The 22,536-nt window shown below is 42.6% G+C and overlaps 1 protein-coding gene across 2 annotated transcripts; it reads left to right on the top strand.

Moving 5' to 3' along the window:
- Positions 1-302: 302 nt before the first annotated feature.
- LOC132344526 (zinc finger protein 280B-like) lies at positions 303-11,378 on the top strand. 2 transcript variants are annotated; one of them, XM_059884212.1, is made up of 2 exons: positions 303-469; positions 9,571-11,378. In XM_059884212.1, the coding sequence occupies exon 2, from the start codon at positions 9,642-9,644 to the stop codon at positions 11,271-11,273; it is 1,632 nt and encodes a 543-aa protein (XP_059740195.1). In that variant the 5' UTR covers positions 303-469; positions 9,571-9,641; the 3' UTR covers positions 11,274-11,378. The 2 variants fall into 2 exon arrangements, with proteins under 2 accessions (XP_059740195.1, XP_059740196.1); XM_059884213.1 differs by having other exon boundaries at positions 303-427.
- Positions 11,379-22,536: the final 11,158 nt, after the last annotated feature.

A 22,536-nucleotide genomic window follows, 5' to 3' on the forward strand; every position in this document is an offset into this window, starting at 1 on the left:
GTGTACGGTCAAGGTCAAGTTTCTTAAGCAAGGGGCAGGTCACCCCTGAGGGCTGTGAGTGCTAGACACCATCATTGAAGTCCCCTGGTAGACTCGGAGGTCGTTCTCAGCCCTGTGCCCTGGCGACTGTGCAATCTATTTTCTTTTTTCCCCTTTGGTGAGCTGCGCAATCTTGACAGACCCAAGACACTTCAGATTCAGGTTCAGCCTGACTACGCCCCCAGCAGTTGCCTCCAGAGGGGGCCACCGCGCGCGCATGCGCGGAACTCGGCCTAGCGGCCAATCCGATTGCAGGCGTCAACACCTGGCAACCAATCGTCCTTGGCAGCGGACACGCCGGCAGTTGAAGCGGCGTCCCAGGCCTGAGGAGGCATTGTTCCCTCGGGCCTGCCTCCTCAGACTTAACCCAGGGACTGTTTAGGTGCAGGTGAGCTGCCGGCAGTTCTGGCATCGCCGCCCACGGGGACCGGTAAGGACTGGGGCCTGGTGCGGCCAAAGCGGTGCCAGAGTGCCCAGGGAAGGGTTTCTCAGATCCCCAATCTGGCGGGGCCTTGCTCGGCGGGACGGCCTCTGAGGGCCAAGGGAGCTTGAGGCCGGGCCTACAGGCCCCAGGCCCCTTTCGCCCTCTCCCCTCTCTAGTCTGGGTGGGAGCAGCTCTCCAGCAGCCTTCCTGTCCTAGGGGTGGGACGAGCCAGCTCGCGGAAAGGGCCTGTCATGCCCCCAGACCCCCGCCCCTCCCAGGTCTCCTGTGGAACTTAATATATTTAAACACACACACATATACAAATCTTCACGCGGGTTTATGACTCGGGCCCAACCCGGTTCTGCAACCAGACACAGTCAGGCGGGCACAGCAAAAAAAAAAAAAAAAAAAATCAATCTAGTGGCCTCTCCACTGCCGCGGCGCTTTGGTCGTTTTCCTGTTTGCTCTGCCTCTCCTCGGACTCCAGGGCTGCCCCTGTCCCTGGGGGCCCCGAGATTCAGGCCTTTGGTTCGGAAAGGTGGCAGATGAGGTATTTGTTTGTTTGTTTGTTTGTTTGTTTGTTTGTTACTGAGAGAAGGGAGGTGGGAGGAAGAAGCTCAGGGAAGAGGAGTTCAATCACTTGCTCTGGTTGAGTGTGAGACACCTGGTCAGCATCTGTAGGGTAGGACCAGGTAGGGCCTGGGGGATAGAATGTTTCAGGAAGAGGTGACTCACCCTGACCTTTCCCTCTGCCCGACCCCAGGATGTGACCTTCTCCTGCCTGGGAAGGGCACTCAGGTTTTCAATGTGCCCCTGAGGTAAGGTGACAGACATTTTTACAATAAGGAACAAAGTTGTGTCTTTCTTGCCTTCCGTTTTTCTCCTTTCATTCATGGGCTGACATGTTGCTGTGGAGAGAGAGTTCTCCTGGGGATTAGCTGACCCTGATTGCGGGTGGTGACTTCAGGGCAATCATGGTTTCAGGTCACTCTGAAGCTCTCTGAGTTGAAACATTAAAAGCAGGCAGGGAGGCTACTGGCTTGCTTTCTCCTGCATTCTTGAAAGAAAAAAAAAGTAAGAGCACCATGGGTTTTAAGCTGTGTAGAGCTGACTCCTACCACTTGGTGAGGCTAAAATGGGGCAATGCACATATCCTAAGGTTTTAGCTACAAAAGCAAAGTAATGAAGGTATGGGAATTCCCTTGTGGCCTGGAGATTAGGATTCTTGGCTTTCACTGCAGTGGTCTGGATTTAACTTCTGGTCAGGGAACTGGGACCCCACAAGCCAAGCAGCACGGCCAAATGAATAAAGTGGTTCATTCAAAGAAAATGTGTTGTGATTTAACATGTTTACATGGGATTACTTGCTCATTTTTGCACCTGTAAGAGCTTTATTTCATTAAGTAATTGAACTCCACTGGATGGGGGTGGGGGAGCATCTGAGTTCATTTCATGCCAGTAAACAAGATGATAGGTAGCTTTATGCCCAGCAACTTGTGCCTACAGCTCTGTTGCATAGTTATCTATTGCTGGTACAGCTTTGAACTTGACAGCATGTTTGGTTTTGGTCACAACATGTGGCTTCATAGGATATTAGTTCCCCAACCAGGGATCGAACACAGGATCCTGGCAGTGAGAGGGCTGAGTCCTAATCAAACCACTGGACTGCCAGGCAACTCCTGTTTTTAGGTGTTTTGGTTTGTTTTGTGTTTTTTAAGTTTTACCATATTTATAGGAGAACTCTTCTGTGTGTAAGTATGATGTGAATGATATTATACCTCGAACTGTTTGTGTTGTACATATTATCTCAAAATTGAATAGTTTGAAAAAACTTACACTTGATATCTATTGGTCTAGAATCCAGTTGGGTAGTTTAGCCTCAGGGTCCCTCCTGAGGTGGTAGTCAAGCTTTTATCTGGTTTGGCAACCTCTGAAAACTTGGCTTATTCAATGTAAGTTCTCTTACTTGGCTGTACTCATGAGGCCTCAGTTCCTCCTTCTGTGGGCCTCTCCAAGGGGCTGCTCGTGTGGAGGCTGCTGTCTTTTCCCAGAATGAGTGATTCAGGAAAGAACTTGCATCCATTATAAAGTGCAGTCTTTTTTCAGACGTTACACATCTTCACTTCTGTATTTGCTTAGTCTCACAGGTCAACCCTGTGATAGTTTGAGAGAGAACTACATAGGGGTGGGAATATCAGGACATGTGATTCACAGGGTCATCTTGAAGGCTGGTGACCATACCCATTAATCCACCATGACAGCCTTTCTGCATATGATCTCAGTCTTGTTACTGTGAGCAAATTATTTGGCTTGTGTTCACTTCTTGTGTGCTGCTGCTTCTGCTGCTAAGTCACTTCAGTCATGTCTGACTCTGTGCAATCCCATAGACAGCAGCCCACCAGGGTCCCCCAGCCCTGGGATTCTCCAGGCAAGAACACTGGAGTGGGTTGGCATTTCCTTCTCCAATTCCTGAGAGTGAAAAGTGAAAGTGAAGTCTCTTAGCCCTGTCTGACTCTTGGAAAACCCCAGGACTGTGGCCTACCAGGCTCCTCCATCCATGGGATTTTCCAGGCAAGAGTACTGGTGTGGGTTGCCATTTTCTACTCAATTCTTGTTTATTCAGTGATATTCTAGCAAGTCTCTTCTTTGTCCTGGATTAAGTTTTCTGTTTCTCTGGACGGTTCCCATCAGCAAACAGACTGACTATAATGTCACCTCTCATTAAAAATTTGTCTTTTGTGACACATCCTGCTTCTGCTTTTTTTTATTTTATGTTTTCTTATTATGGACTTCTGCAGAGTTGTTTGTAGAATTTTTTATCTCCATTTCTCTCATTTTCCTTTAAATCCACTCTTGTCAAGGTCACCAGTGAATTCCAAATGTTTAACTCAGTGGTCAATTTTTATTTTTTTTTTATTTTTAAAAAATTTTATTATTATTATTATTATTTTAAATTTACAATATTGTATTGGTTTTGCCATATCAACATGAACCCGTCATGGGTGTACACGTATTCCCCATCCTGAACCCTCCTCCCACCTCCCACCCCATACCATTCCTCTGGGTCATCCCAGTGCAGCAGCCCCAAGCCTCCTGTATCCTGCATTCAACCTGGACTGGTGATTCATTTCGAATATGATATTATACATGTTTTAATGCCATTCTCCCAAATCATTCTCCCCTCCCTCTCCCACACAGTCCAAAACACTATACATCTGTGTCTCTTTTGCTGTCTTGCATACAGTGTTGTTGTTACATCATTCTAAATTCCATATATATGTGTTAGTATACTGTATTGGTGTTTTTCTTTCTGGCTTACTTCAGTCTTTATAATAGGCTCCAGTTTAATTCACCTCATTAGAACTGATTCAAATGTATTCTTTTAAATGGCTGAGTAATACTCCATTGTTTATACGTACCATGGCTTTCTGATTCATTCATCTGCTGATGGTCATCTAGGCTGCTTCCATGTCCTGGCTATTAGAAACAGTGCTGCGATGAACATTGGGGTACACATGTCTCTTTCAATTCTGGTTTCCTCAGTGTGTGTGCCCAGCAGTGGGATCACTGGGTTGTATGGCAGTTCTATTTCCAGGTTTTTTTTTTTTTTCTTATTTTTTTTAAGGAATCTCCACACTGTTCTCCATAGTGGCTGTATTAATTTGCATTCCCATCAATAGTGTAGGAGGGTTCCCTTTTCTCCACACCCTCTCCAGCATGTATTGCTTGTAGACTTTTGAATTGCAGTCATTCTGACTGGCATAACATGGTACCTCATTGTGGATTTTGATTTGCATTTCTCTGATAATGAGTGATTGTTGAGCATTTTTTCATGTGTTTGTTAGCCATCTGTATGTCTTCTTTGGAGAAATGTATATTTAGTTCTTTGGCCCATTTTTGATTGGGTTGTTTATTTTTCTGGAATTGAGCTGCAGGAGTTGCTTGTATATTTTTGAGATTAGCTGTTTTTCAGTTGCTACATTTGCTATTATTTTCTCCCATTCTGAAGCCTGTCTTTTTACCTTCCTAATAGTTCCTTTGTGGTGCAGAAGCTTTTACGTTTAATTAGGTCCCATTTGTTTATTTTTGCTGTTATTTCCAATACTCTAGGAGGTGAGTCATAGAGGATCCTGCTGTGATGTATGTCGGAGAGTGTTTTGCCTATGTTCTCCTCTAGGAGTTTTATAATTTCTGGTCTTATGTTTAGATCTTTAATCCATTTTGAGTTTATTTTTGTGTATGGTGTTAAAAAGTGTTCTGCTACTGCTGCTAAGTCACTTCAGTCGTGTCCGACTCTGTGCGACCCCATAGACGGCAGCCCACCAAGCTCCACAGGCCCTGGGATTCTCCAGGCAAGAACACTGGAGTTGGTTGCCATTTTCTTCTCCAGTGCATGAAAGTGAAAAGTGAAAGTGAAATCACTCAGTCATGGCTGACCCTTAGCGACCCCATGAACTGCAGTCTTCCAGGCTCCTCTGTCCATGGTATTTTCCAGGCAAGAGTACTGGAGTCAGGTGCCATTGCCTTCTCCAAAAAGTGTTCTGCTTTCATTCTTTTACAAGTGATTGACAAGTTTTCCAGCACCACTTGTTAAAGAGATCGTCTTTTCTCCATTGTATATTCTTGCCTCCTTTGTCAAAGATAAGGTGTCCATAGGTGTGTGGGTTTACCTCTGGGCTTTCTGGTTTTTTTTCCATTGATCTATATTTCTGTCTCTGTGCCAGTACCATATTGTCTTGATGATTGTGGCTTTGTAGTAGAGCCTGAGGTTGTTATTTTATTTAATTTATTGGCAGCCTTTATTAGAGCAGTTCATTTCCTCCTCCCTGGGGAAAAAAAATGTTTCATTTGGATTATAGAATGCTTGTCTTTCCTGCTTCTCTTCTATGTAAAGTTCTTCCAGATACAATGTGTGACCTTTGTGTCTGGCTTTATTCAGATGCCATGTTTTCTTTTCAAATATTTATTTATCTAGCTATGTGGCATGTGGGATCTTAGTTCCTAGCCCAGGGATGGAACCTGTGCAGAGTCTTAAACACTGGATCTCCAGGAAAGTCCCCTAGTTTGTGTATTTTCAAGATTCATCCATTTCTTGGCTGTATAGCAGCACATTTTTTTTTTATGGCTGAATATGGTATATCAATATGGTATGTGGCTTACCTGTAGTCCATTGTGAGCATATACCACCATTTATTTATCCATTCATCAACTAATGGATAATATTTGGATGGTGTATTCTTTGTGGCTATTGTGAATAATGTTGCTGTGAACACTGTTTTTGCATGGACTCAACATTTTCATTTTTTATGGATATATACAAAAGAGTGAAATTTCTGGATCATATGGCTACTCTATATTAATTTTTGAGGTACTGACAAACCACTTTTCCAAAGTGATTGTACTATTTTACAGCAATTACATCAACAATATATGAAGATTCCTTTTCTCCACATCCTCTGCAGCACTTGTTATTATTCCTCTTTTTGATTACAGCCAACCTAATGGTAGGAGAAGGCAATGGCATCCCACTCCAGTACTCTTGCCTGGAAAATCCCATGGATGGAGTAGCCTGGTGGGCTACAGTCCATGGGGTCACTAAGAGTCAGACACGGCTGAGCGACTTCACTTTCACTTTTCACTTTCATGCATCGGAGAAGGAAATGACAACCCACTCAAGTGTTCTTACCTGGAGAATCCCAGGGACAGGGGAGCCTGGTGGGCTGCCGTCTATGGGGTCGCACAGAGTCAGACAGGACTGAAGCGACTTAGCAGCAGCAGCAACCTAATAGGTGTGAAGTAGTATCTCACTGAGACTGATTTACATTTTGTTACGGGCTTCCTTGGTGGCTCAGAAGGTAAGATGTCTGCCTGCAATGCAGGAGACCTGGGTTCGATTCCTGGGTTGGGAAGATCCTCTGGAGAAGGAAATGACAATCCACTCCAGCATTCTTGCCTGGAAAATCCCATGGATGGAGGAGCGTTATAGGCTACCATCCATGGGGTCGCAAAGAGTCGGACATGACTGAGTGACTTCACTTTCTTTCACTTTCAATCATGTTAAGCAGTATTTTTTGTGATTGTTGGCCATTTGCATATCATATTTGGTGAAAAGTCCATTCAAATTATTTTCCTGGTTGTTAGATTTTTTTTTAATTGTTGTAAAAAAACCAAACATCTAACTTAAATTTTTACCAGTTTAACCATTTTTACGTGCTAAGTATTTCACACAATTTCATCAGCCTTTTTGGAGAAAGAAATGGCAGCCCACTCCAGTATTCTTGCCTGGAGAATCCCATCGACAAAGGAGCCTGGTGGGCTACAGTCCATGGGGACACAATGAGTCATACACGACTGAGCAACTCACACAAGTACACACACACACACACACACACACACAGAGTCACAGTGTTGTTTTGTTGTTGTTGTTGTCATTTTTTTAGCTGTTCTATGCAGCTTAAATGACAGTTTCCTGGTTGAGAATCATACCCAGGCCCCTAATAGGAAAGTTTGGAGTCCTAACCTCTGAAATATCATGGAATTCCTTATCACATTGCTATGAAATAGATCTCTACACCTTTTCATCTTGCAAAATTGAAACTCTGTACCCATCACCTGTCCCATTAAACAACAACTCCTCTTTTCTTCCCTGTTTCCATGGACCCTGGACTCCATCATTCCACTTTGTTCCTTTCTATTGCTTGACTATATTAGATATTTCGTATAAGTGGAAACATACACTTTTGTCTTTTTTATGACTGGCTTATTTCCTTTGGCTTGATGTCTTAAGTGATCATGAAGTTGTAGCTTGGGGCAGAATTTCCTTTATATGGCTTAATAATATTCCATTATATGTATGTATCACATTTGATAGATGTTTAGATGCTTCCACCTCTTAGTTGTGATTAGTGCTGCTTTGAGCATGGCTATGCAAATATCTCAAGACCCCATGTTAACTTCTTTTGAATTTATATTCAGAAGTGGAATTGATGAATCATGTGGTAGTTCTATTTTTAATTTTTTGAGGAGGCTTTAGACTGTTTTCTGTAGCAGTTGCACCATTTTAAAATCTATCCATAACACACAAGGTCCAGTTTCTGTACATACTTGCCAAGAGTTTTCCTTTCCTTTCCTTCCTTTTACCTTTCCTTTCCTTCATATGTAAACACACACACATGCACGAACAATTTTTTTCATATCCTTTCCCATTACTGTTTATCACAAATTATGAATATAGTTCCTTGTGCTACACAGTAGGATCTTTTTTTATCTATTCTATATATTAACATTATAGTTTGCATCTGCTAGTCACCAGCTCCCAATCTATGCCTCCCCCACCCTTCCTCTCTTGGTAATCACATAGTCTGCTCACTATGTCTGTGAGTCTGTTTCTGTTTCACAGATAAGTTCATTTGTGTTATAGTTTATAGTCCACATGTAAGTGATACCATATGATATTTGTCTTTCTCTTTCTGACATCCTAAGTATTATTTTTAATGCTAATGTAGAGTCAAGTGTTTACTTGACTTCATTTTCAGAACATTTGTTGCTACTGTATAGAAATGTGATTGACTTTTAAAATATTTATCTTATATTCTTCAAGCTTTTTATTAATTCTAATACCTGTGGTTTCTTTGGGATTTTCTATATATAAAAGTATGGTATCTCCAATATACTTTGACTTTTTCCTTTCCATTCTGAAGGCTGTTTTTTTGTTTGTTTGTTTGTTTTAAGCAACAACAACAATTCCTTTTTCTTACCTGATTGCTCTGGTTATAGAACTGCCAGTATAATATTGAACCAAAGTGTGGAATAGACTTCCTTATGTTGTTCCCAATCTTATAGGGAAAGCTTTCATTGTTTCATTATTAAGTATGATTTAGCTGTGGGTCATTTACAGGTACCCTTTGAGAAAGTTCTCTTCTGTTCTTAGTTATTAAGTGGTTTACTTTAACCCCTATTATGAAAAGGTGCTAGATTCAGGGAAATGCTTTTTCTGCAGGCAGATGTGTTTTTTGTCCTTTATTGTGTTAAAATGGCATAATGTCGATTGACTTTCATATAATGAACCAACTTTGCATACCTCCATAAATCCCACGTGATCATGGTATATAATCTTTTTTATATGTTGTTAGGTTTTGTTTGCAAGTATTTTGTTGAGGACTCTTGCATCTGTATTCATACAGAATATCCGTTGTGTGTGTGTGTGTGTGTGTGTGTGTGTGTGTGTGTGTGTGTTTGATGTCTCTGTCTGATATTGGTATTAGTGAAATACTGTCATGACTTTGCCTGATATGTGGGGAAGAGAAATGTGGAATGAAGGATGAAGCATTGTTGGATTTAAGTTTAGTCAGGATTAGAGGAAGAAATTTAGGATGTATAAGTGTGGTTTGGGGGTGAGATTATCAAGAGAGTTCATTCTCAATTTTCTAGGCCTGTGTTAAGTGCTTGACATTGAATTATGCTGTTTGTTAACTGTGTATAGATACTTTATATTTGAATTTGCTACCTATTTTCTGTATTAACATTTATGAAATTAGTATGTGTGAATCAGTTGTAATGTGCATTTAAGATAACTTTTTTTCCAATTTTACTACAAAACAAGATGCCATTAAATAGCTGACGCTTTTTAAAAAGAGCTTAACCTTAAGTCTAAGAAATAAGCATGTTTGTCTTTAAGGTGCGGAAACACATTTAAAAGTTATAAATTTGCCCAAAAAGATGCAGCTGGTGTGTGATTAACTTAGAATTCCAGCTTAATCTTCTTTGACTCCAAAGTCCATGTTTCTAAACACTGTACAATAGTGCAGTTGTAAAAATACTCGTGCTTTACATGTGATTTCTCCTAATGATCAGTGGTGGTATTCGGTTTTTTCTTTTTCTTTCTTTTTTTTTTACTTAGAAGAGATTAAAATCAACATGGAACAAAGCTATTATTCTTGAGTCATGTAGACTTGTAGTCATAGGTTATTCATCTTTCATTTAGTCTCTTTGATGCTCAGTATCTTTATTTGTAAGATAAGGGTGTTTATAACTACCATAGAGTTTTGGAGATAACCAAATAGCACATTTTTCTGTACTTAACTAATATGTAGTATATTTATACCTAGGTGGCAGTTTATTTAAAGGAAGCACTGGGACTTGTGGTCACACCCTCCAAGAACAAAAAAGTATTTAAAATATGGAACCACCATGGATGTCATGTGAAGAAGAACAAGAGCCAGAACCACAGAAAAGCGAGGGAGAAACCAAACTAGTAAATGATGAAGATGCTGAACTCATCTTGGTTGGAGTGGAACATGTACATGAGGATGATGATGTGATCTTTGTTGGGATGACCTCAAATTCAAAACCAGTCATTTCAAACATACTGAACAGAGTTACCCCAGGTTCTTGTTCAAGGAGAAATAGGTGTGGTCACTTCAGGAAAGATAATGCTCAGAAATTACAGCCTGTTAGTCATGTGACTCCTACATCAGAAGCAAAGACTGTCTTGCCACTTTCTGTCTCTGAATCAAGATCAACAGATAGTCCTATTATTATTGAGCCTTTGTCCAAAGCGGATTCTAAAAATATTTCACCACAAATAATGCCTAATAGCTTTTCAGAGTTATGTTCTCCTTTGATTACCTTCACAAGTTCATTGCAGCATCCAGTAGAAACAGCAGTTTCTGCAGGAGATATGGATAAAAGTCCTCGTGTATCAAAGCGACTTTCCACTTCTGAAACAAATAGCACAAGTCCCAAAAGGCCTACACTCAGTGATGGAGTTATAGGAGAACATTCTTTAGCTTTGTCCCTTTCAGGTACTTTTCATACAGTGACTACTCAGCAAAGCACACCAGACAGTGTTCATAACTCATTAAGCCATGTTCAGAGTGGAGAACCTTGTCCAACAGCTTTTCCAAAGGACAATGTTCATTGCAAGCCTGTAAGTCCTGTAGGGGGAAATGTATTGACAAAAACTGACTTTCCAAGTGTATCAAGTCAAAATAAGTTTGCTGATCCCACAGAAGGCAATCTGATTGTGTTACTTCGTGACTTCTACTATGGACAGCATATAGGAGATGGGCAGCCAGAACCAAAAACTCACACAGCCTTTAAATGCCACAGCTGCTTGAAGGTTCTAAAAAATGTTGAGTTTATGAATCACATGAAGCACCATTTGGAACTTGAGAGGCTGAGAGGTGACAGCTGGAAATACCACACCACCTGCCAGCACTGCCACCGCCAGTTTCCTACGCCCTTCCAGCTGCACTGTCATATTGAAAGTGTCCACACTTCCCAGGAGCCCTGCACAGTCTGTAAAATCTGTGAATTGTCCTTTGAGGCAGATCAGATTCTCTTACAGCACATGAAAGATAATCATAAGCCTGGTGAAATGCCCTATGTATGCCAGGTTTGCAGTTACAGATCATCATTCTTTGCAGATGTGGATGCACATTTCAGAGCATACCATGGTAACACTAAGAATTTACTTTGCCCCTTTTGTCTCCAAATTTTTAAAACTGAAGCACTATACATATGTCATTATAAACAGCACTGGGCAAAGCGTTTTCACCAGTGTTCCAAATGTCGGCTACAATTTTTAACTTGTAAAGAGAAAAGGGAGCACAAGACCCAGTGTCATCAAATGTTTAAGAAGCCTAAGCAGCTAGAAGGATTACCTCCTGAAACAAAAGTTGTTATTCAGGTATCACTGGAACCCCTTCAACCAGGATTGGTGGAAGTAGCATCCATTACTGTGAACGCATCTGATTCTGAACCATCACCCCCCAAATCTAAAAGTAGGAGGTCAAAAAAACCCGGTTAAGTCTACTTTAAGTAAGTCTGAAGCAAGTATTTCAAAGTTATAAACTCCATTAAAAACAAAAAATTCAACTATAGCATTATTCAATAATAAATACAGAGAAACCAATGCGTAATTTATGTGTTTTTGTTTTAAATACATGAAGTATAGTTTTGTTTGAATATTGAGATGTTATTTAAAAATATATTACCTGTTTTTCATACAGTTGTCTTAGCACTAAAAAGTATGTGTGCGTGTGTGTGTGTGAGAGAGAGAGAGAACGAGAGAGGTGGCGAAAGGAAAAGTAACAGCCTATTTTGGTATTTCATGTTATTTGTAAGTTTGAAAGCTCTGCTATACGTATAATCTGTAGAGTGTTTTAGCAACGTAATTTTCAACTGTTTTCATGCCTTGACTATCTCAATATTAACTATATAGACAGATTGGAATGGCTTTGTTATTGTATGTTCCCTTGTGCTGCTGAACTCTCCGAAGTGCCTCTGTTGTGCTGATCTAAGATAACCTGGCTCCAAAAGCCTGGTGTGGAGAAGTTGATGGAGAAGCTATGATGTGAGTTGGGACCAGACATGGGATTTAGTCAGTGGAGAGCTGTGGCTTCTTGTCCCATTGGAGGAAGAGGTATGCATTCCCTCCAGGCATGGAGCCAAGGCAGAAGGAACACTGTCTCAGAGTGTCTTTACCTAGCCCAGGGACATCTCAAGGAAGCCAACCATTTAAATGCCTGTGTTTGGTGAGAGGCCCCTGCAAGCATCAAGCAGGCCCTGTGTTATCATTGACTGCAGTTGGGGAAGCGGAGATAGTTAAGAGAATGGGACCTGGTTCCTGTGGACCTCCTGTTGAGTGATCAAAAGGGGAATTTGATTCATTCCATCCCCTTTCCCATTTGGCTAGCCTTTAGTCACAGTGAAGTAGCCATATCTGTCTCAGTCACAAAAGTAAAGCAAGTTAAGATTCCCAAGTAAAAAAGCCTTGACATCCAGTTTGATTTGTACTGGGCCCATAGTTTTAACTGAAAAGGATCAAACACAGGGAATCTGTTCAGTTTATGAATTGGGCTAAATTTAGTTCTCTTACCCTTAAGCTACAATGGAGTTGTGTGAGAATAGTAAATGTAGTGGATACAGAGGGTCCAGGGTGATTAAACCCTCTATAGAACTTTTCCTTACCTTTTCCAGTTACATGTATCTTACCCTAGTTGAACATGTGAAGATTTCAGTTTTGTATCTTATCTTGCCTTGAACACGAATGTATTGCAGTTAACAGCTAATTCTTTGTGTGGGTAATTTCCCATTTTATCAAACTAATACTGATTTTCAGTCTTACTTGACACCGTCTGATGTGCAGGAATTGTCTCATTTATTTGTGTAATTATCACGTCATAGAATTATTATCCTTCCGCTACTCTATCCAGCTATCTAGTCTGTGATTATACTTGTGGAAACCTTTTTTCTTGCGGTCTCCAAGAGCTCTTTCACAGACCTGCAGGGTACCCTCTAAATACTGGTTCCTGAACATCAGCACACTTGGCTTCCTCTGTGTGTTCCTGGAGTTGAGTCTCCTCCTGGAGTTGAATGCCATACTTTCTCCACTTCTGGCACAGTTACCTAGCAATCTCTGTGCACCATTCAAGGAAACTGGGATCCTGGCTGTATACCTATGCCAGGAGAAATCTCTCCATTTCCTCTTCCTTTCTCCTCCTCTTTGTCTCTCCCCACTATTTTTCCCCCTCCACAATTTATTTAAATGCTCTAAGCTTTCACAGAACCCTGGAAAGTGGTAATCACCAAGGTATTAGCATCCATCTCAGAACGGAAGAGGAAGGACTACAGATGACTAAGCTAGAGTAAGCCTATTGTCTCCATTTTAGGTAATTTCTTGAGTGTAAATTCAAATACAAGTAGATTGTATTTATTTATTCAATGCTTGATTGATTGGTTTGCACTTTGAATATATTACTAGGCCTTTCCAGTTAATTTTCTTGGGCCAAAGCACTTTGCAAAGTGTCAGCTTAAACCACTTTTAGGTGTATAAAGTGTGTGTGTGTGTGTGTGTGTGTGTGTGTGTGTGTGTGTGTGTGTGTGTGTATGTGTGTCCTGGTCTCAGGTGAAAACTCTATGTATAAATAAATGTACAGACCATTGCATTCTTATCTCCTTTATTCTATTTCTATAGTAAAAATATGAAATGTTTTCTTCATATGTTTTTATTGTTGCTTAGTATTTTGAACACAGTTACTGTTGTTTGCTCTGAAGTATGCTCCTAAGGAGTACAAGTTGTATTTATTGCCAAATAAAAAGGTCCCAGTGATATGGTCCCTGACTACTTCCTCTCTTCCATTCTCTGTCGTTTTACTCTACTATTTTCCCCACTGGTGCCCTGTTTTTGACAACACTGGCCTTGCTTTTCCTTAAGCAAATACATTTCTTCCCAATCCAAAAACTTTGCAACTGCTGTTCTTCTGGAAATGCTCTTCCCCTAGGCCTGCATGGCTTGCTACCTCCCTTGTTTGAGCTTCACCAGTGCTGTTCAAATCACACAATGAAATCCTCAACCCTCTCCATTTCCTCCTCCTCCTTAAAGGCACTTTAAGTCTCTACTCTCTGCTTACCTCTCCAGCCTAAATTTCCTACTTTACACACACACACACACACACACACACACACACACACACACACACACACTGAGAAGAGATAATAACATCAGGGCTTTGCTTCTTAGAATTAGCTTGAGTCAGTTTCTGTGCCTGCAAATAAAATATAGTTAATAGTGAGTTGAGTTCTTTCAGGAGCTTCCTCTGTTTTTCTGTTGATACCTCTGTATTTTTTTCAGGCAATGACACTTTGTTTTGTTTACAAATGTATTGAATATCTGTCAAGATCACTATTTTGTTATTGCCCTTTGTGAATTCCTTGTCTACTTTGCTTGTTCTTTCAGGTAAAATTTATTGTTTTATTAATGTTGCCAAAACATTCTAAGTAAAATTACTATTTATAGAAATAAAATGTTTTTTACAAAAATATTTCTGCTGTCCATATTTTTACAAATAACATGGCATATTTCTATTTTTTTTTTCATAATCGTATTGTGTTTGCCACAAATTCTAAACACTGATGTGTAAATGGGTTTTCTTGTTCTTAGTACCATCAAGGGCAATGAGGATATGGCTTAATGAATTTCTATTTCTGTTTTTAGATTTTAAAGAGAATTGTTTTATTGGGAAGTTTACAATATCTGTTGAGACATTTCCTTTTCTATCTTTCTCCCTTCCTTTCCTTTTCTTCCTTTCTTCCCCTGACTCTCTTCCTCTTTCTTTCCTTCCTTTTCATTCCCCAGGGTTTTGCTTGACTGGATCTTTCCTGAAACAAAAGTAATTCCACTCAGATTTGAACATTATCGTTTCAGAACCACATTCCATTTCTCATTTCTAGTACTGGAATTAACCTCCTCTTCCCCTTATTAGATTGCCACAGTTGTATCAGTGTTTCTGATTTTGTTTTTCCAAGAAGCAGCTCTTGTTTTCTTAAATACATTAAAAAAAAAAAAAGTCTGATCTCAGGTTAGTGCAAATCACTCAGGAGGAGAAGGGCTTGCCTTCACGGCAAGGATAAGCTTCTTGTATGAGTGCTGGTGTCCAGACAGTGGCAAAGGGGAACAGCACCACTTAAAGAGACAGAGACTCATATACACCAGCCCTGGTACATACATAGAAGGATTGCCCAAAACAGTGCTATGCCAGAAGCAGAGATAAAGAGACACAGAGTGAGCTCTGTACCCTAAGGCTCTGGTGTCCCTGAACAATGGGGATCAACTGTTGCAAACCGTCGGGTTTTTCCCCACTCCGCTAGCATCTGGACAGCAACAGGTACTCTGTCCCATGGAGAAAAGTATCCAGCCACTTGGAGCCCCTGTCTATCATTTGGATACTCAGGGAGAGCTCTCGGTTATTGAAGGTCCTGTGGGACACAGGAGTGTGTTGTTCAGATTGCGGAGCAGGAACCCGTGGTTGAAATTTCCAAATGCAGGTCAATGACAGCACCTGGGGTAGCGGCAGATGCAAAATCTGCTATCTCCCTAAAGCAGAATCTGGCCACGTGGTGGAGCTGGAGCCCAGGAACCGCGGAAGATGTCCTCCGGTCTAGGGGCATGTCCATAAGGGTGCCGTCCAGTACCCTCTCAGCCATTGGTCTAGATTTGGGCCAGCAGCATGTGCGTGGCTCACAGCCTAGGGCAGTGCCTGTTTGGCTGATGTACCAGAGCCTGTTCACCCCGTCCTGGGCTGACCACCACCCCTTTCTTCAGCCTCAGTCCACCACAGACACACCAGCCACTGCCTCCCGACCATGCCTCTCACTCCCCACCCCTAAAAAGCAAGTTGGCCCCACAGGTTTTTTGCAGCCTGGGCCGCCATTGCACACCACTTGCTTTGGTGCTCTTATGTCCCATCCTTTCATATCTGACCCAGCCTGGGGTCATGGTCAGGGCCAAGAAGAGCATGAGAGGTGGTCAGAGGAATGTCGGAGTGTCCTGGGACCCCAGACCTTCTTAATTGTGAGCCCGGGTGCTCATGGGGATGGGGCCCTGAAGCCTGCCCTTGTGATGCTGTGCATGGCTGCGACCTTGCAGCCACCAGTTGTCACACCAGGCGAAGATGCCACTCTCTTCAGTGTGGAGGCAGCAGGGGACCTGCTGGACAGGACCTCTGCCCTGGTGGACAGAGACATGGCGCAGATCAGGCGGATGTTCCAGCTGCTTGTGGAAGACATCATGGAGGAGGTGGAGGTTTTGGCTGATGAGAAGCAGCAACAGGGGTCCTCCCAAGACTTGGATGAGAAGATATTAGAGGAACAAGGCCAGCAACGGCCGGGAGGCCTGAATGAACTTCTGGCGCTAGATGCGCTTCGGGCTCTGGCCACCCTGCAAGTGGAACTGAGCTCTGACCATGAGAAAAACTGCAGGGCCTAAGTTTAGTTCATGTGCAAGAGCCATCAGAGGAGGAAGTGTGACTTGGCTCAGAGGAGTGCCATTATCCAGGGCATCCCTGGCTTCTGGGTCAAAGTGGTATCCTTTCTGCTGCTCCTTGGGGTCTGCTGCTCAGGAGGAGGAGGAGGTGCAGGGGCAGGAGCAGGAGGATGGGTGGGGGCGAGGGCGCAGGATGCGTGCTGGTGGACCCTGAAGGAAGTGTGGTACTGGGCAATTGGCAGGCTCCAAAGGCACAGCTGAGTAGAGTTCAGGCAGGGCCTCACCTGTGAGTGTTGCAGTCATGACTTTGTGTGTCTACTTCAGGCCTGCATCTGAGGAGGAGCAGCTCCGAAGCCTCTAAGTCAGGAATGACCAGAGTCAGTACCCCAGAGCAGCCTCAGCAGACAGTTATTATAAATGTGGATGATCCCAAAAATAACTGACATGGGAGTCACACACACACACACACATAAACATACACAAACACACACCAACTCCTTTGCTTTCGGACATGATTTGTTACAACGACTGCAAGTTGTTTGACCACGTAAGCAATGACATGCCACTACTCAGCATACACAAGTCTGGAGAAGAGTAGGGATCAGAAACAGCCCCTTCTTGGGGAATGCAGACCACCTCAGATACAGAACACCACAAGGAACCCAGAGCCATGAGCGTGCCTGATGGTATGGCAGGGCCTGAGGACAACCGTGGTGGCTGGGCAAGCCACAAAAAAGTTTGTCCTTTTTTCCTCCTTGAGAATTCCAGCATCCTTGACGATGCCTGTTCCAGTGTCCTTCCACCCCAGACTAGGGCTGATGTTCCTGGCTCTTCTTGGCCTAGTATGTGGCTAATATGGCTCCTTAACCTAAAGCAGATTATGAACCACCCTCAAGTTTCTGTCATCATCAGCGACCAAGATAAAGACTTTCTCAGCTACCTGATCAATTTGCAGGTCAGTGAGGGAGACTGAAGATGGGTGGGTATGGGACTTGGTGGGGAGTGGGAGGATCATGTTATCCATGTTCCTACACTGTGAGAGTTTGGAGATGCTTCGTGGAAGCTGTTAATGAAAGGTTGTTGTTGAATCATGCGAATACACCGGGATTCTTGGCCCCCGGAGGAGAAGAATTCAATCCGGGGCCAGAGACGAGGCTTGATCGCTCAGAGCTTTTGTGTAGTAAAGTTTTATTAAAGTATAAAGGAGATAGAGAAAGCTTCTGACATAGGCATCAGAAGGGGGCAGAAAGAGTACCCGCTTGCTAGTGTTAATAATGAGGTTATATAATCCAAAGAATGTCTGGAGGTTGTAAAGACCTCCTCCGACCTACTCCCATAATTTACATTTTAAGATAACACTGTCCTCAGGCAAGATACATCCTTGTAAAGACCAGGTATACTCCCATAATTAACTTTTTAAAATAACAGAAGGTTGAATCCAAAGACTGTCCTTAGGCAGGATACATTATTGGTATATAATCCTAAGGAATGTGGAGAAAGAAAAAAAGTTTGTCCTTTTTTCCTCCTTGAGAATTCCAGACCCCTCTCTCTTTGGGGACCCCTAGACTCCCTATCAACCTGCCTAGGAAATGACTCTCTCATTCCCCCCTTTTCTTTTAGGAGAATTATGTTGCCTAGGGAAAAGGAGCGTCGTTCTCGTTCCATAACTGCTTCCAAGCTGATAAGGGGCGCTGTCCCTAAATTGGTGAGGCAACATATTCTCCTAATCCTCATATTGAGGATATCTGATCCAGGGGCCCCAAATAGTAGCTGGAGGAAGCTACAGCAGTAGCAGGAGTTTGAGCAACCATTTGTAACTTAAAAGCTTTCATGCGGCTAGAAACAAATCCAGTTATACAATTACAGATGCAGGGAGCAAACAGCAAGAACAAAACAACCAGAATTATTGTAATTAAGATAGTTGTCCACCATGGGGAATTAGTTAACGTTTTCCAAAGTGAAGCAATTGAGGCTTCAGGAGTGTCCATGGCCCTAATCATCTTGTTCATGTGGTTAGTAAAATGAGTAACATTCGTGCTCATATCAGGTATATATGTACAGTATTGGGTATGAATAATGGCACAAGTTCCTCCTTGTGCAGCTGTCAGAATATCTAGAGCCAATCTGTTTTGTAAAACCACCTTTCTAATTTGTGCTTGTTCAGCATTAAGAGCTGAAATAGCCTTTTGAGAATCCTGTAATGCCTGTTGAGTAAAATTAGTCAAAGCATCCACTCGTAACATAACATCTGTAGTTCCCAAAGAGGGAACAAACGCTGCAGCCAAATAATCATACCAATAAAATACAGACCTTGCCCACCGAGTTCTAAGGTGGGGTAAATTAGCAGGCTTTTCTGGAAGCTCTGAAAATATAAAGCCATGAGTAAAGGCTAGACCCAGGGTGCACCTCCCTATCCAACCACGGGGGAGCCATGCCCATAGGTAAGAGCCACATATCCAATAAGTCCCGTTTGGAGCAAGCCAGCGCGACTGAGATATCCAGTCCCAATTCGTGCCTGGCCAGACAAAGGGAGAACCTGAACTGGGATTGGAAAACACGGGAATGATTACATTGCATGTTTCCTGAGACAAATATCCCATTTGTTTCCAATCATTGTAATTAAGTTGTTGGCTAACTTTTGGGGATGGCTCTGTTTGTTCCCAGCATATAGAGGCAGTAGATATTAAATGTCCTTTTTCAGGAGTTAGCCATGTAACCTCATCCCATATTTGATAAATGTCAGGTAAAAAACCATTAGATCTAGACCTATTTTCCTTATATGTAGCAAAATAGTCATTGAACCGAGACAATGTATAATCAAAATTAAAAGTCACATTATGTCCATAGTTAGAGTACAAAGTGTTGCACCAGTCCATTTTAGGGTTAGTAGATGTCATCAGATGAAGAAGAGGCATCGCACGTGATTGTTGTCGAAGGTATTCACAGACTTGGAGAAAGTCTTTATCTTGAAGTGGGGATGTCCACCACGGGAAGCCTTCCACTGACGAAGAGGGGAGCGCTCCGCAGACCCAGCAGTTAGACGGATTGTGGAATGCAGCATAGGAGTGAGCCCAGGACAAGAAGACATTGTCTTGAGGATCCAATGGCAGACTCAGGATATTTGGAGTCAGCAGAAGTAGACTCACATAGATTATCAGGCTCATCCGCTGCCCTTTGCTTAACTCTAGAGCTCGGGTCAGGGCCACAAGCTCCGCTAACTGAGCACTAGTTTCCTGGGGGAGAGATTTTGCTTCTAAAACCTGTTCAGCAGTCACCACGGCATAACCCGCTTTACGCTTTCCATCCTGAACAAAAGAACTGCCATCTGTAAATATTTCCATGTCAGGATTGTCTAATGGGGTATCCTTTAGATCTCCCGAGCTGCATAGTTTAAAGTTAGGAATTGAGAACAATCGTGATCAGGTGTTTCATTTTCCTTCTCAGGAAGGAAAGTGGCAGGATTTAAATTTCCACAAACTTTAAGCTTAGTTACTGGTCCTTCTAACAACAATGACTGATACTTAAGAAGCCTACTGTCTGTCATCCAAATATTAACGTTAGAATTTAAGATTCCACTCACATCATGAGAAGTCAGTGCAGTAAGGTTTCGTCCATTAATTATTTTTAAAGCTTCAGGTGCTAATAAAGCCGCTGCCCCAATTACTCTTAGGCAGTGGGGCCACCCACAAGAAACTACAACTAATTCTCTGCTTAGATAAGCAATAGGTTGCTGGTGAGGCCCTCGGGGTTGTGTCAAAACTCCCAATGCCACACCTTTTCTTTCAGTGACAAACAAATTAAATTCTGACCCTGTGGGCAAGCTCAGAGCTGGAGCTTGCAGGAGAGCAGTCTGAAGCACCTTAAAAGCCTTTTGAGTTTCTGGAGACCAAACCTGTTTGTCAGTTTGGGCCTGCTGAGTTTCAGCTATAAGTTTATATAAAGGCCAAGCAAGTTCCCCATAACCCAGAATCCAAATGCGACAGTAACCTGTGATTCCCCAAAATCCTCTCAATTGTCTTAAAGTCATAGGTAGGGGGTGATTTAGTATAGGTTTAATTCTCTCAGGGCCTATGGCCCTAGTCCCTTCTGATATGATTAGGCCCAGATATCTAACCGATTGTTGACAAAGCTGAGCCTTTTCTCTTGATGCCTTGTAACCACAGCCTGCCAGAAAGTTTAAGAAATCTTCTGAGGCTCGCGAACAAGCTTCCTCTGTCTCAGCACAGAGCAAAATATCATCTACATATTGTAACACCACTGCTTCAGAGCTATTAAAGTTTTGTAAATCTCGTGACAAACTTTGTCCGAATAAGTGAGGACTGTCACGAAATCCCTGGGGCAAAACTGTCCAGGTTAACTGAGAAGCTGGCTGCGTAGGGTCTTCAAAGGCAAATAGGAATTGACTTTCTTCCGCCAAAGGCACTGAATAGAAGGCATCCTTTAAATCAATTACTGAGAAATATTTGGCCCGTTCAGGAATTTCAGACAATAGAGTATAAGGATTAGGCACCACGGGGTGTAAAGGAACTACAGCCTCATTTATTATTCGTAAGTCTTGAACTAGTCTCCATTTACCATTCGATTTCTTTATACCCAAAATAGGAGTGTTGCAAGGACTGTTACAGGGAATTAATAGTCTCTGCTCCTTTAAATTTTCGATGATGGGTTTTAACCCTTCCTTAACTTCAGGTTTCAGTGGATACTGCTTCTTATGTGGAAATACGTGTGGGTCTTTGAGCTTAACAACTACAGGAATAGCATTTTGTGCTCGACCCACAGATTTTCCATCAGCCCATACTCTAGGATTTACATTTTGTTCAACTAAAGGGAGAGAAAGGGAGGGCTCCATATTCATGAAAACAGAGGCATGGACCTTGCTCAGTATATCCCTTCCCAAAAGGGGTGAGGGAGATTCTGGCACAATCAGAAACTCGTGTGAAAACAGCACAGAATCCCAGTTGCAAGATAAAGAATAACTGAAATAATATCTTTTGGCTTGTCCAGACAGTCCCATTACGGAAGCGGATCGGGAAGAAAGTGGGCCAGGGGCTTCAGTAAGCACAGAATAAGTTGCCCCAGTATCTAAAAGGAAATCGACGGATTGGCCCCCCACAACTATTAATACCCGGGGTTCCTCAGGTGTAATTAGGACAGGAGCTTGTGTGGGGACCCCCGGGCACCTTCAGTCCTGATTGTCTTGAGAGTCCGACCCTGGAGACCTACACCTCTGGGGGCAGTCTCTCTTCCAGTGTGGTCCTTTGCAGACCGGACATGGAGCCGGGGGCGGCTTAGATGCCTGAGGGCAATCCCGCTTGAGGTGCCCCTCCTTTCCACAGCAGTAGCAAGCCCATCCCTTTTCACCTGGGCCCCTCTGGGCATTTTTCTCAGGCTGTTTAAGAACGTTTTTCATAGCCATGGCGAAGGCTTCCACCTTTTCCTTTGTCTTTTTTTGCCTTTCTTTCTTTTCCTCATATTCCCTACCATAATAGACTGTCTGAGCCAGTTGTAACAGAGTATCTAAAGACTGATTTGGTCCATACGCCTGTTTTAATAGCTTACGGCGGATATCTGGAGCCGACTGAGTAAGAAATCTATCTTTTAAGATCACTTTTCCCTCTTCACTTTCGGGATCAATCTCAGTGAATCTGCGAAGGCCTTCTCTCAGTCTATCTAGGAATTTACCAGGAGCTTCTTTCTCCTCCTGTTCTGTATCTGCCAATTTGCCATAGTTTAAAGGCTTAGAACGCGCCTGCCTAAGTCCTTCAAGAATACATCTAACAAAATGACTCTGATCCCATCTTCCTTTAGCTGTGTTGTAGTCCCAGTCTGGTTCTATAGTTGGGACTGCCTGATTCCCAGTGGGGAGGGCCGCTATCTTGTTCTCCCTCTTCCCTACTGATTCATTACCAAGCCACTCATCTCCATAAGCAACCGCTTTTCCCAAAACTCCAGTCTTTGACTCAGGAGTCAGCGTTTGTCCCAAGATATACATCACATCCTTCCAAGTGAGGTCATAAAGCAGAGTAACACCTTTAAAAGCTCTAATATATTTTTCTGGGTCCTCTAAATAGTCTCCCAGATCCTCCTTGATTCTTTGTATTTCTTGATAAGAAAAAGGCTTATTAACTCTCACAGACTATTTCTCCTGGTGGGTGTTTCATAAAGAGACAACAGCTTGTGTGGCTGTTCCTCAGTCTCTCTGGCTGCTCTGCGCATATGATCTCAGGGATAGATTGGAGAAACCTGTTTTTCTTCTTCTCTTTGTCTCCTGTCCTCCATCTCATCTCTTACTTCGATGGTCTGAGTT

The sequence above is a fragment of the Bos taurus genome, chromosome Y, assembly GCF_002263795.3.
Source record: "Bos taurus isolate L1 Dominette 01449 registration number 42190680 breed Hereford chromosome Y, ARS-UCD2.0, whole genome shotgun sequence".
NCBI classification, from domain to species: Eukaryota; Metazoa; Chordata; class Mammalia; order Artiodactyla; family Bovidae; genus Bos; species Bos taurus.

Coding starts and splice junctions, on each gene's coding strand:
- LOC132344526 (XM_059884212.1), top strand. CDS start 9,642: ATGGAACCACCATGGATGTCATGTGAAGAAGAACAAGAGCCAGAACCA.